General features: G+C 42.6%; 1 protein-coding gene across 4 annotated transcripts in view; it reads left to right on the top strand.

Annotated features, from left to right (window-relative positions):
* The window catches only part of LOC101738903 (acetyl-CoA carboxylase), a 113,290-nt gene extending 100,569 nt beyond the window's left edge, over positions 1-12,721 (top strand). For all 4 annotated transcript variants that reach the window (XM_012694320.4, XM_021351021.3, XM_004930701.5 and 1 more), the window contains 13 exons: positions 18-156; positions 1,339-1,552; positions 2,126-2,312; positions 2,986-3,113; positions 3,400-3,514; positions 3,913-4,090; positions 5,133-5,248; positions 5,751-5,843; positions 6,310-6,404; positions 6,486-6,551; positions 7,705-7,890; positions 8,249-8,389; positions 9,339-12,721. In XM_012694320.4, the coding sequence (XP_012549774.2) occupies positions 18-156; positions 1,339-1,552; positions 2,126-2,312; positions 2,986-3,113; positions 3,400-3,514; positions 3,913-4,090; positions 5,133-5,248; positions 5,751-5,843; positions 6,310-6,404; positions 6,486-6,551; positions 7,705-7,890; positions 8,249-8,389; positions 9,339-9,404 (1,724 nt within the window). In that variant the 3' untranslated portion in view covers positions 9,405-12,721. The remainder of the gene's footprint in view (positions 1-17; positions 157-1,338; positions 1,553-2,125; positions 2,313-2,985; positions 3,114-3,399; positions 3,515-3,912; positions 4,091-5,132; positions 5,249-5,750; positions 5,844-6,309; positions 6,405-6,485; positions 6,552-7,704; positions 7,891-8,248; positions 8,390-9,338) is intronic.
* Positions 12,722-13,115: the final 394 nt, after the last annotated feature.

Here is a 13,115-nt window from a genome sequence, read left to right as displayed (position 1 = left end):
GTGTTTGTTTCGTCCAGGCAAGGAGGACGGGCTGGGAGTGGAGTGTCTCCGGGACGCGGGGCTCATCGCCGGCGAGACCGCGCAGGCCTACGAGGACATCGTCACCATATCCATCGTCACGTGCCGGGCCATCGGCATCGGGTCCTACGTTGTGAGGTACTGCCTCTAGCTCCTTAGAGGCTCATACGCCATGTCATATCATATTTGAATATCGTCGTGGCCTAAAGGATAAGAGGCCCGGTGCATTCGTATGGAGCGATGCACCGGCATTCGAATCCCGCAGGCGAGTACCAAGTTTTCTAATGAAATACGTACTTAAACAATGTTCACGATTGACTTCCACGGTGAAGGAATAACATCGTGTAATAAAAATCAAACCCGCAAAATTATAATTTGCATAATTACTGGTGGTAGAACCTCCTGTGAGTCCGCACGGGTAGGCACCACCACCTCGCCTATGAGGCTATATCAGCGTTACCCTAGCGTGTAGGTGAGCTCTCGGCGCTCAAACCGGGAGTGTTGCTAACAGTAGCCCTAGCAAGAGCAGTGCTTCGCTGAATCTACCACTGGATTGGAAACGCGATCCACTGAGAAGATCCGGCGAGAAACTCAGTGGGCTGTGTCTGTGGGTTGATTTACTCGTCAAGCCCGGACGTTGACCGGTGCTTGAGGTACCTAAAAGCACCTTAATGGACCAGGAGGATCCGAAACGACGTGCTTAGGGCAATCATTACCGTGAAGATTGAACAATCAACTACACACACAACTGTGTTCAACGACTGGTGGGGTCACAGGACTGATACCCCCTGGGGACCCCTGATCACCAGGACCGTCCTGCCAGTTTTTGCTGCGAAACAGCTATGGGTTCGGCTCGAAAGACGAGGCAAATGAAGTGCAAAGCAATTGCTACTTTGACCGCTTTGCGACGCAACAAGGAAACCAAGTTGAAGCTGAAACTTGTATCCTAAGTACACCTGGTATTAAGTGGCTACCGGAGCCCATATACATATACTATGTAAATGCCGCCACCCACCTTGAGATATAAGTTTTAAGGTCTCAGTATAGTTATAACGGCTGCCCCGCCCTTCAAACCGAAACGCATTACAGCTTCACGGCAGAAATAGGCGGGGCGGTGGTACTTACCCGTGCGGACTCACAAGAGGACTTACCGCCAGTATATTTTCGTGAATTCAACCTGGTTTTAAGGATATCTAATATGTGCCCAATTTATTGGATATTTTAATGATTCTAGTTATCAGAAAACGAGTCTGAGCCAAGAATCAAGTGTCACAGCAGCCTTTACCAGCATTTACTTAACTTATATGGATTTGCTTGCAGATTGGGTCATAGAGTGATACAAGTGGAGAGTTCATATATAATCCTGACCGGTCACGCCGCGCTGAACAAGGTCCTCGGGCGGGCGGTGTACGCCAGCAACAACCAGCTGGGAGGAGTCCAGATCATGCACCACAACGGAGTCTCCCACGCGGTGGCGCCCTCCGACCTGGACGCCGTCCGGACTGCGGTCAACTGGCTGGCTTTCGTGCCCAAGGTGGGTTTGGAGTCGGCTTGGTCACGCGAGCTGTAGCTAAGTCTTTTAATGACATTAGCATATAATAAAACTTTTGAGAGGATTTGTGTTATAAAAAGTTTGTGTATGGATGAAACAATATCTATATTTTATAATGGTTATTGGTAGTAGGACCTCTTGTGAGTCCGCACGGATAGGTACCACCGCCCTGCCTATTTCTGCCGTGAAGCAGTAACAGAGCCTTGGAATTCATGTCTTAAGGTGGGTGGCGGCATTCACGTTGTAGATGTCTATGGGCTCCGGTAGCCACTTAACATCAAGTGGACCATGAGCTCGTAAATCCATCGATGCAATAAATTAAAATTTTTTTACTAAAAAACATAATTTCAAAATATTTGAGTAAGAAGAGAGTTCTGCCTTTTAGCGGGGGTGGTGGGATGATGATGCGGTAAAACTCCTTTGGCTTGTTGTTTTATCAGTATTCGTCTCCGAAAAGCTCATGGAAGCGAGAAAGAGCGTCACGATTCGGCAATTACGTTTCATCAAATACCAGCTGCTCAAAAAGAAAATCATAAAAGCGCTCGCCGTTTCCAGGACAAACTGAGCATGGTGCCGATAATGCGCTGCTCCGACCCCGTGGAGCGGCCCGTGCTGTGGGTGCCGCCGCGGGGCCCGCACGACCCCCGCCTCATGCTCAACGGGGACGGCGCCAGGCCAGGGTTCTTCGACCACGGCAGCTTCGACGAGATCATGGGCCCCTGGGCGCAGACTGTCGTCACCGGTCGGTCCACCTTAATAACAATGTTAAACAAAAATGAAAAATATTACTGGTGGTAAGACGTCTTGTAAGTCCGCACGGGTAGGTACCACCACCCTGCCTATTTCTGCAGTGAAGCAGTAATGCGTTTCAGTTTGAAGGGTGGAGCAGCCGTTGTGACTATACTGAGACCTTAGAACTTATATCTCAAGATGGGTGGCGCATTTGCGTTGTAGATGTCTCCTACTGGGCTCCAGTAACTACTTAACACCAGGTGGGCTGTGAGCTCGTCCACTCATCTAAGCAATAAAAGAAAAAGCGAGCGTGTTGTATCGGCACAGCGAAGTTTTCTCATCCATTCTCTTCTATCAGCCGTCAGCTCTCTTTCATATCGTCATTCACACCATCCATGTCATCTTCGGTTGACCTCTTCCCCCTCTACCTTGCACTACAATTTCCACACATCTCCTAGTCACATGCATCTCCTCTCTATGTATCGCATGTCCATACCACGCTAACCTAAATTTTATACGCTAAATATTAAACAAAAATGAAATATAAAAAAAAATGCAAATTACTTTTACGGTTTAATCTAAATATGAAGCATATTGAATTAAATTGATTTATTCGATGTTGACATAAGAATTATCAATGAGCTTAGATTTGACGAAAGTATTTATCGATATCGATATTTCAGGTCGAGCTCGCCTGGGTGGCATCCCGGTTGGAGTGATCGCCGTGGAAACCAGAACGGTGGAGCTGACGTTGCCCGCCGACCCTGCCAACCTGGACTCTGAAGCCAAGACCCTGCAGCAAGCCGGACAGGTAGGCAGAACCCTTCCGTTGCGACAGTGTGCCCCCCGTGACAACAAATTTGGAGATTTTAATACATATATAGGGTACTTAATGTATCGCTCAATGGTAAACATGCCCAACCCCTGCCCCGCGGCTCCATAGTGCTGCCTCCAGGAGTTTGACTTCCTGTCTGTTCGAGACACGTATATAGATGGCGCTAGTAGCGGGCGGGGACCACAGAATATATGCCTGACGGAAGGACTGATATTTTGGATTCCTTTGATATTAAGGTTCACATTCGACTGTTTCTCACCAGGTCTGGTTCCCGGATTCCGCATACAAGACGGCGCAGGCGATTAACGACTTCTCCAGGGAGAATTTGCCCATCATCATATTCGCCAATTGGCGTGGCTTCAGCGGCGGACAGAAAGGTCGGTAGGAAATTGACATAGAAGTTAATGTTAGGCCGAATACAACTATTATTGAAGTAAAATTCTAATACTTTAAGAGATTATAGATAAGGGGTGCAGAATGCATTTTTTTTTAATTAAGCATAATAAATACATTAAATCTATAAAAAAAAACTACACATACTACCGTGTATTTGACATAATTATACTCTTTTGTTAATTATAAAAGTCTGTGGTCAAATTGAGAATAGATCAATATTGTTTGTCTTTTAATATTATTTATCTATAATCTCAAGTCTTAGCGAAATTTGTGATAATAGAATCATTATGATCGAATTTCGACTACTGGGGAACCACTAGTAATTATAGTTGTGTCCTATTTCGACAAGTGTGTTCATAAGAGAGTGCGTCGCCCGCAGACATGTACGAGCAGATCCTGAAGTTCGGCGCGGAGATCGTGCGGGCGCTGCGGGGGCCGGGGGGGCCGGTGCTGGTGTACGTCCCCCCGGGGGCCGAGCTGCGGGGGGGTGCGTGGGCGGTGGTGGACCCCAGCGTCAACAGCGCGCGCATGGAGATGTACGCCGACCCCGAAGCCAGGTGCTGCCATCTACCGATACAAATCGTTCCGCTCATATAATTCAGTTAACTTTATATATTTACTAGCGACCCGCCCTCGCTTCGCTTCAGAAACATTAAAACACACATGAAACCAAAAAAAAAAAAAAAAAGTAGCCTATGTTCATCAGGGACAATGTCGGCTTCTAATGGAAAAAGAATTTTTCAAATCGGTCCAGTAGTTTCGGAGCCTATTCGAAACAAACAAACAAACTAATCTTTCCTCTTTATAATATTTGTATAGACTAGCTTTTGCCCGCGACTTCGTTCACGTGGAATAGTTAGTTTGGCATAACGCTAAATTTTACCCGCCTCTTCATTTACGTAGAATATCATCTTTATAAAAACACATTCACAAATAATGCTTTATTTTAGAACAAATTTGGTTAGCATAAAAAACGTTATAAAGAGCCAACCTTAACATATAGACATATGCTGTCGCCGACTTTTTTTAGATCTTTTAAAGGGGAACAATTTTGTCATTTTATTTTATTTTAGCGAAAATTTAACCGTTTCCGCAGCGCACGCAGCGGATGCTCTCAAAAGGGAAAAACCCGATTTTGAAACATTATTTATTAGTGCTCTGCCTGTATTGGTCTTAGCGTGATGTTATATAGCCTTCCTCAATAAATGAGCTATCCTGACACTGAAAGATTTTTTCAAACGGACCAGTAGCTGCTGAGATTAGCGCGTTCAAACAAACAAACTCTTGAGCTTTATAATATTAGTATAGATTGCTTAGATGCGTGGACGAGCTCACTGCCAACCTGATGTTAAGTGGTCACCGGAGCCCGTAGACATCTACAACGTAAACGCCGCCACCCACCTTGAGACATGAGTTCTAAGGTCTCACTTTTACAAATACAACGGCTGCCCCACCCTTCAAACCGAAACACATTACTGCTTCACGGCAGAAAGAATAGGCAGGGCGGTGGTACCTACCCGCGCGGACTCACAAGAGGTCCTACCACCAGTATGAATCTATTAATCATTATGAATCTATTAATTACCTTTCTCATTACAGAGGCGGTGTTTTAGAAGCGGAGGGCATAGTCGAAGTTAAATTCAAGCAGCGGGACATACTCAAGACCATGCACCGGCTAGACCCTCAACTCCTCAGGCAAACAGCCAGGATATCAGGTACGGGGGGAGCATACGGTGAACTGTTTGACGGGACTGAAGTGCCTAGTATCTGCTCTCTATGGTAGGAAGCGGCTTCACGGCGCCCTTGGCATTGTTGATGTCCGTGGGCGATGGTGATTGCTTATTATCGAGTGAGACGCCTGCTTCAGTCTATAATGGCGATAAAAACAGCTCTGACGTTCTCAAGGATAGCATAGGATTTATAATAATACCCTAAGGCGATTGTAATATCCTAAGTCAATATTCGTTAGGAAATGTCACAAGATTATACTGACATTTTTTTTCTATAATATAAAATGGAAGAAATGTCGTGGATTCCTTATTAATAAATTATTTTTGAACTTATGTTCGTTATTTATATTGCTTCATCAGGACGGTCTGTGGACATCACCCGAAGATAACGCTTTATTCTTAATATTTACCAAGAATACGCACAAAAAGAGCTGTAACTTATAAGATTACTAATTCCTCACGCTGACCTCGTCTGGGTGCTTTACAGAACTGAAGGAGCAAATCAAAGAAATCTCAAAGAACTTCGACAGGCGCGGCTCCATTGATGACGTCCTGGTTAAAACCGACATTGGAAAAGCTGGTGAGTACTTGTACGGGGTAGGGGGACCACCCAACATATTGAGTATTTATGCGGGGAAGGGAGCCACCCAACATATTGGGTACTTATGTGGGGTAGGGGGGCCACCCAACATATTGTATACTTATGCGGGTTAGGGGGCAACCAACATATTGGGTACTTGTACGGAGTAGGGGGACCACCCAACATATTGAGTACTTGTGCGGGGTAGGGGGGCCACCCAACATATTGGGTACTTATGTGGGGTAGGGATGCAACCAAATACTTTTGAATTTTTGACGTATCTGTATCGATAGGAAATGTTCACACATAGACTTTTATATCTCGATATTTATATCACGTGTGCCCAAAACACGCACTAGTAGTTACGCTAATTTGAAAGTTTTTACATTTAATTAGAACAATGTGTACTAGCAGGATTCCAACCCGGTACTTCGCATTTAACTCTTGTATTTTTTTCTCCGCACAGCCGAAGGTCGAGTCCGGGAGCTTGAGACCGAACTGCTGTCAGCCGAGAAGGCTGTAAAGGCTCGCGAGAAAGAACTCGGTCCCATCTACCACGAGGTAAGGAAACACATCTGGGGCAGGCACGAAGCCACCCTGCCGAACGGCCGGACACTGACAATGACATGTGTTGTTCCGCAGATAGCTGTACAGTTCGCAGAGCTGCACGACACCGCCGAGAGGATGCTGGAGAAGGGCTGCATCTCGGTAAGTTTTGTGCGTCATTATGCACACCAGCCTACTGAGTTCCTCAAGAGATCTTCTCTTTGTGGCGATTCCGATCCGGTGGTAGATTCTGCGAAGCACTGCTCTTGCTAGGGGCAGTGTTAGCAAATTCTGTCAGGTTGAGACCGGGAGATCATCTAGCCGGAATAGCCTCTTAGGCTACCAGTGAAGAGGTAGAGGGAAAATAGATTCATACCCGTGTGGGACTATCTTAGTGCTTGGAATATGCTCACTACTGAAACTATTTAAAGGTATTCAGGATGAAAGGCGATTGCATGCAGCAGAGATGCGAATGTTGCGATGGATGTGTGGAGTAACGAGAATGGACAGAATACGGAATGAATATGTTAGGGGAAGTCTGAAAGTGGCAACTGCGACAGAGAAGCTGAGAAGTGCGCGTCTGGGATGGTATGGACATGTGATGAGACGAAATGAAAATGAGGTTCGTAACAGAGTTTTAACTATGAATGTGGAAGGCTTTAGAGGAAGAGGTAGACCGAAGAAGAAATGGATGGATTGCGTGAGAGATATGTAAGATGGGAGTGAGCGAAGAAATGGTATATGGTAGAGGAGTATGGAAGGAGAAAATATGTTGCGCCAACCCCAGGTGACTGGGAGAAGGGCAGGAGAATGCTAGTGATGATGATGTATTGTGCGCGGGGAACTAGTTGGCCGCGCCTTAGGTATGTGAGCGGCGGGGGCGCTTGCTGTCATTACTGATATGAGATTTGATACTATGATGAACAAAATCATTATAAACTTATAAGATGATTCTGAATCAAGTTCAGAGAGTTCAGAATTAAATGATTCAGAGGATATGTCAGAGTAATTTCATATACTTAATTTGTTTTTTGTTTATTTTACTAGTTAATTACAATATAATTAGATATAGGTACAATATAAAATTCTAAAAGTTCAATTGTTTTATTTATTTTTTTATTTTTTATTTTTTTATTTTTTTATTTAGTCGTCAGTGTCTAATGTCATGTGCGTTATGAGGTCCATAAATTACGTCACACGAATTTTAGGACTTTTGAACCCCTCCTCCCCCGTCCTTGTCACATTTCGGTGATCCCCCCCCCTCACACCCCTGTCGTCGCGCGACCTACAGTTAACCGTGTAATAATGTGTCCAGGACATAATCCCGTGGCGCGAGTCCCGGCGGCTGCTGTACTGGCGGCTGCGGCGGCTGCTGCTGCAGGGCGAGCAGGAGCGGCGCGTGCAGGCGGCCGGACAGCACGCGCCGCCCGCGCCGCAGCACCAGGGGCTCGCCGCGCCCACGCTGCGGAGGTGGTTCGCCGAGGACCGGGGGGAGTTACAGGTGAACAACTCATATTTTTATCGCTTAGATGGGTGGACGAGCTCACAGCCCACCTGGTGTTAAGGGATTACTGGAGTCCATGGACATCTACGACGTAAATGCGCCTTGAGATATAATTTCTAAGGTCTCAGTATAATTACAACGGCTGCTCCGCCCTTCAAACCGAAACGCATTACTACTTCACGGCAGGAATAGGCAGGACGGTGGTGGTACCTACCCGTGCGAACTCACCAGAGGTCCTACCACTGGTAATTCACCTCAAGATACCATTTCAACTGCTAATGAAGGAAGAACTAGATTTTCGCGTGCACTCCATCACGTTCAGGTTCCTGTATGGTCAATGTTTGCCTATTTCCAGTCCCACCAGTGGGAGCACGACAACGAGGCCGTGTGCCGGTGGCTGGAGGAGCAGGCCGGCGACGTCGACTCCGTGCTGGAGAAGAACCTCCGAGCCATCAGGCAGGACGCCATACTGCAGGCCGCCAACGCTCTAGTCGCGGTGAGGGTTTCATTATCTCATATATTCTTCAAGAGAAAATTGTAGTAAAAAGAGACATAGGCATACGGGGCTGACTGAAAATCAGTGCTGTCCGATGCATCTATTTAGAACACGTTAGCTGAGCCATCCCCTTTTGCCTTTTTTATTTTTTTTTAAGCTATTGCATAGCTGTTATCGCGGGCTTTGAGCGCGGCGACCGAATCAAGAAATTCCGTAACGAAAATAAAACCTAACACGCCCACTCCGCCTATCGTGTAGCTCGCGTTCAACACATTCACACGTTGCTCTTGTGTAGTGTTTGTGAATAAGCGCGCGGCGTCACGTCGCACTGCATGCGCATCATGAAAAGTCTGCCCATCTCTCTCTCGCGCGGTCTAGATTATGAGTGTGAAGGGGACAGTTAATGTTATTCTTTTGATAATGTTTATAAATATAGCATGGTCTTATTTTATTATTGTTTTAATATTAAATTATTATTGTCTAATCATAATTGCATATTAAGTGGATAAAAAATGCTATGCAATAGCTTTACCGCGGCAGTCTCCGAGTGCCACACGTGTTTTTTTTTTTTATTTCTCAACTTGCAATAATTTAAGTTTGTGTGAAAGGCGATAAATGATTTTATTATTACTATTATTACATAGATAGAATTTAGATCGACAAGAGAATGAGATAATACTTCTCTTGTACGACTACCAGACCTCATACATTGAGGTGCGCACAGCCGCCCGCCTCCAAGTCACGCGGTCTGCCGTCTCGAACATGGCATAAATAAAATACCGGCGTTTACTTATGCCGTCAGCAGACAGGCAGACTAGTGCGGCGCGGGGAGGGGGGGGGTAGCTATAACGCAATGGAATGAAGGCCGTAGTATAACGTCACGTCTGTTAAAGTGTGAAAGAGATGCCGATACGTGCCCGCAATAAATAACACTAACATTTGTTCACAGGAACTGACGCCGTCGCAGAGGTCGGAGTTCGTCAGGAAAATATCCGCTTTGGATATAGAACAATAAATATATACATATAATTAAAATTTATATATTGTATATAAGAGCATTTATGGGAACTGTTCTCGAAAATTAAGACACGAACAGAGACGGGGGGTATTAGGAAATTAAATTTAGCACGCAATGCAATGCAAGCTAAAGTCAGTCGCGTACGTATTTCATTGCGGGTTATTAAAGTACAAGCTCACAAGTGAGCGATAACTATTTATGCTTGATTAAGTAAATAAATATTGTTTTCCGTTCATTGCGGGCTGGTGGGCACGCCTGAGCGCGGTCCGATCGCGCGTGACGTCACTTGGGGCCAAAAACACTTCGAACAAATCACAGACACACAACGACCACTCACATATTGTCGTGTGACGCGTTGTGTGCTGATGTGAATGAATATTCGAATTTTAATATAATTTATATAAAAAGCTTTCAAAATAAATGGATGATTTATTTAATAAAATTAATTTGTAGATTAATTTCTAGATTGTTATTGTTATAATTGGCATTGTAGTCAGAGCGGTTGCTGTAGCCCACAGACTCCAACAATGTCGAGGTTCGCTGCCTACAAAATTATGTGACAAATAGAACACCTAGTGTATATTATAAATGAATACTTTTTTGTTTCACAATTAAAACTACTTTTATAGTTTAATCTTGCCTTTATTATATCGAGAAGTGAAAGGTTATTCTTAGCGACATTTCGCTTAACACGCGACATTTATCTTTGTAACTAACCGTTGTAACTATACTGAGACCTTAGAACTTATATCTCAAGGTAGGTGGCGGAATTTACGTTGTAGATGTCCATGGGCTCCAGTAACCACTTAACACCACGTGGGCTGTGAGCACGTCCACCCATCTAAACAATAAAAAAATATATCGGTTGTCTGTAAAGTCGGTTTACTGACGATAGTTGAACGTGACAACGTCATAAGAAAATACTGATGGAATGGTTTCATTTTTCAATTATCGCAATTATCGTTGCTATAAACAATTGACATCACATTCACTTTTCACTGAACTTCATACTTGACGAAAACCGATTGTGCCTCTCTGTCGCTCGTTGCGCGCTCTCGCTTGCACTTCAAGCCTTAAATGGAACGCCTCAATGAGTCATGTTTTTTCGTGCGTGCAGTCGGCTCCATCGAATCATAAGACGTTGTCACGTCAAAGACTTCAATTAAGTTTACTCCATTCAAATAGCTGAACAATTCTTTTTTGTTTGTTTTTGAATATTTTTTCCAAAATTTTCAACTTTTATCTGACTCTCCTATGAAGTTGTTTGTATAAATGTCGCTTAAAACCAAATAACTTTTCACATCTCGACTTTATTTCCAACGTTTCCGATACTAAGTTTTAACTAAAATCTAACTACCGTCTATTCTCCTATAAAACCTATGTCTTCTTGACTGCGTTCTTTAGGGCAAACTTAAAGCTCGAAAAGTAGCTTGAAATTGTGTTTTTGGAAAACAAAAAAAATTAACGACAGAACATTCCTTCTGAGCGTGTGATAGAGTTTCCGATGCGGTCCCCTGATGACCAGATCCGGGGTCAAGTCGCAAATAACCCTCAGCTGTTATGAGAACAAATTAGAACAACATTTTGAATTGTCTGTCAGATCACGATGAGTTTTTGTTATTGACATTGTCAGCGACGGGAATCGCCATTGACATTGTTTTCGCAGATATAGTGTAGAATGAAAATCTTTATGGTAGAATCGAATCCTATTATCCTATTATTTAGTCCAGTGGTTCTCAACCGTCGCGTCCAAAGGCTTACAAAAGTGATATTTTTATTTAAAGTCACCTGGGAAATTGCGTTTATGTGGTAATTGAGTTTTGTTTAGAGGTCACTAAAACAAAACTACTCAAATGTACGATAAATACTGTAGCTTTGCTGTTGAACCAATTTGGAGGCTCTTGTAATCTGGTCTGTGATTTCGTCGCCATATTTTCTAATATACCGTTCAAAGCGCACAATGCGATGAAAATACTATGAACCTCTAATGGCTGAATGTTTTTTTTTTCGATACGCTAAATCTAACCATATACAGGGTGTTGTAGGGTTTTCGATGTGAACACAGTCTTTGATAATATAAAAAATATATATTTGATTCATTAAAAAAAATGCACCCTGTATTTAGTTACATTTACCCCGAAGGTTTTGTTTTTGTTCAATACAATGATAGTCGACATTTTAATATGTTTTTTTCTACGTAACGAATTTTTTAAAAAGTTTATCCAAAATTGTCGCAAAAAAGATCTCTTAAAACTCATAATGCGTTAAGAGTCAGTTTTGATTTGCATTTTTAAGCTGAGCTTGAAAATGAAGTAGGAATGTACCATAGTTGAAAGTCATTGGTTATTTCTTTATTTACTATTTATTCTGGTCGCATTCTCGTAACGTACATGGGTTTAATGATACAGTAGTAATCCTCATTAATACACGGAACTGTTATAACGCATTTTCATATTACGCGATTTCAGTCCCTCGTATAGCACGGGTATTCTTCCATATAACGCGGAGATTTCATACGTTAAACATATCATCTTCACGCATTAAAACTATATAATTTTAAAGGTTTAACATGTGATGTCATATTTGCAACATTTATTTTTAATTTTTTACCAGTTACATATCTGTCTTTTTAAAGTAAGATAAAATTATGTATTAATTTTGTTAATAATAGTCAAAACATAGGTAAACTAAAAAAAAAACTAAAACTAAACTACGCTCTTTTGACAATATTTATGAGAAAAATACTGGTGATACCAAATGTTTGAAATTGTACACTTTTAATGCGAAAAGGCGATATGTATTTCTGTACTGTGAAATTTACCTATAATGATTTGGGCAGTTCATAATTAATTTCGCGTACCTTTGCACATTTGTGTCAATTGTCTTGTTATAAAATTAAATTAATTTATTGCATTTGTGTTCCTAGTCTTTGAATTGTAAATGTTATAAGCCAAATTTATTAGTTGTTGTTTTTTTATTGTGTATCTTTTCTTTTTAGCTTGTAATGTATATTGCGTGCCTAATTAATAAATAAATAGTATTTTTTTATATTGAAATATAAAAAATAGTATATTTGTATATAACGCGTTATATGGGATCATATTACAAGCGTGTTATGCGAGAAAACTTACAACGCGTTTTCTATAACGCGGAACCAATCTATCGTGTTATAGGGGGATTACTGCGTTTGTAAAAAAATATAGGGTGTTTTTTTGTTCTTTGTTAAGAATAGGCTAAAATATTTATTGTACGGGTTCTTCAGCTTGGGAAATGTGGATTGAATGTGTATGTTAATAAAACCATTTTTGAGTTTTCTTCATTTGTTTTACTGTTGAACTCCTTAAGCTAAATCAGACAAGTGCCATCCGAAGCTTAAGTTGGATGCTGTATAACACGGCTTAGCTATCACAAGCGATGCCACAGGATCACCTACACCTATGACGTCATAAGATAGTATATCAAGCTTATAGAATTTATGGTCAATTGACAAGAGGCTATCCATCGTATGCCTATATAGAGTGCTCCAATATCTTGGTCATATAGCAAGAAAACCCTCTGACGACTTTGAGAGACTCATAGTGATGGGTAAAGTGGATGGAAGATGATCCAGAGGTCGGAGCTAAAAAAGATAGAGTGACCAAGTGTGCATCTGGAAAAGAGACTGAGCCACGCACTTTGCTGTGCCGCTGACCGATATAAGTGGCTACA

Source organism: Bombyx mori, chromosome 23 (assembly GCF_030269925.1).
Source record: "Bombyx mori chromosome 23, ASM3026992v2".
In the NCBI taxonomy this organism is placed as follows: Eukaryota; Metazoa; Arthropoda; class Insecta; order Lepidoptera; family Bombycidae; genus Bombyx; species Bombyx mori.
The sequence above is the reverse complement of the archived record's forward strand: the minus strand, read 5'-3'. Positions and strand labels throughout refer to the sequence as shown.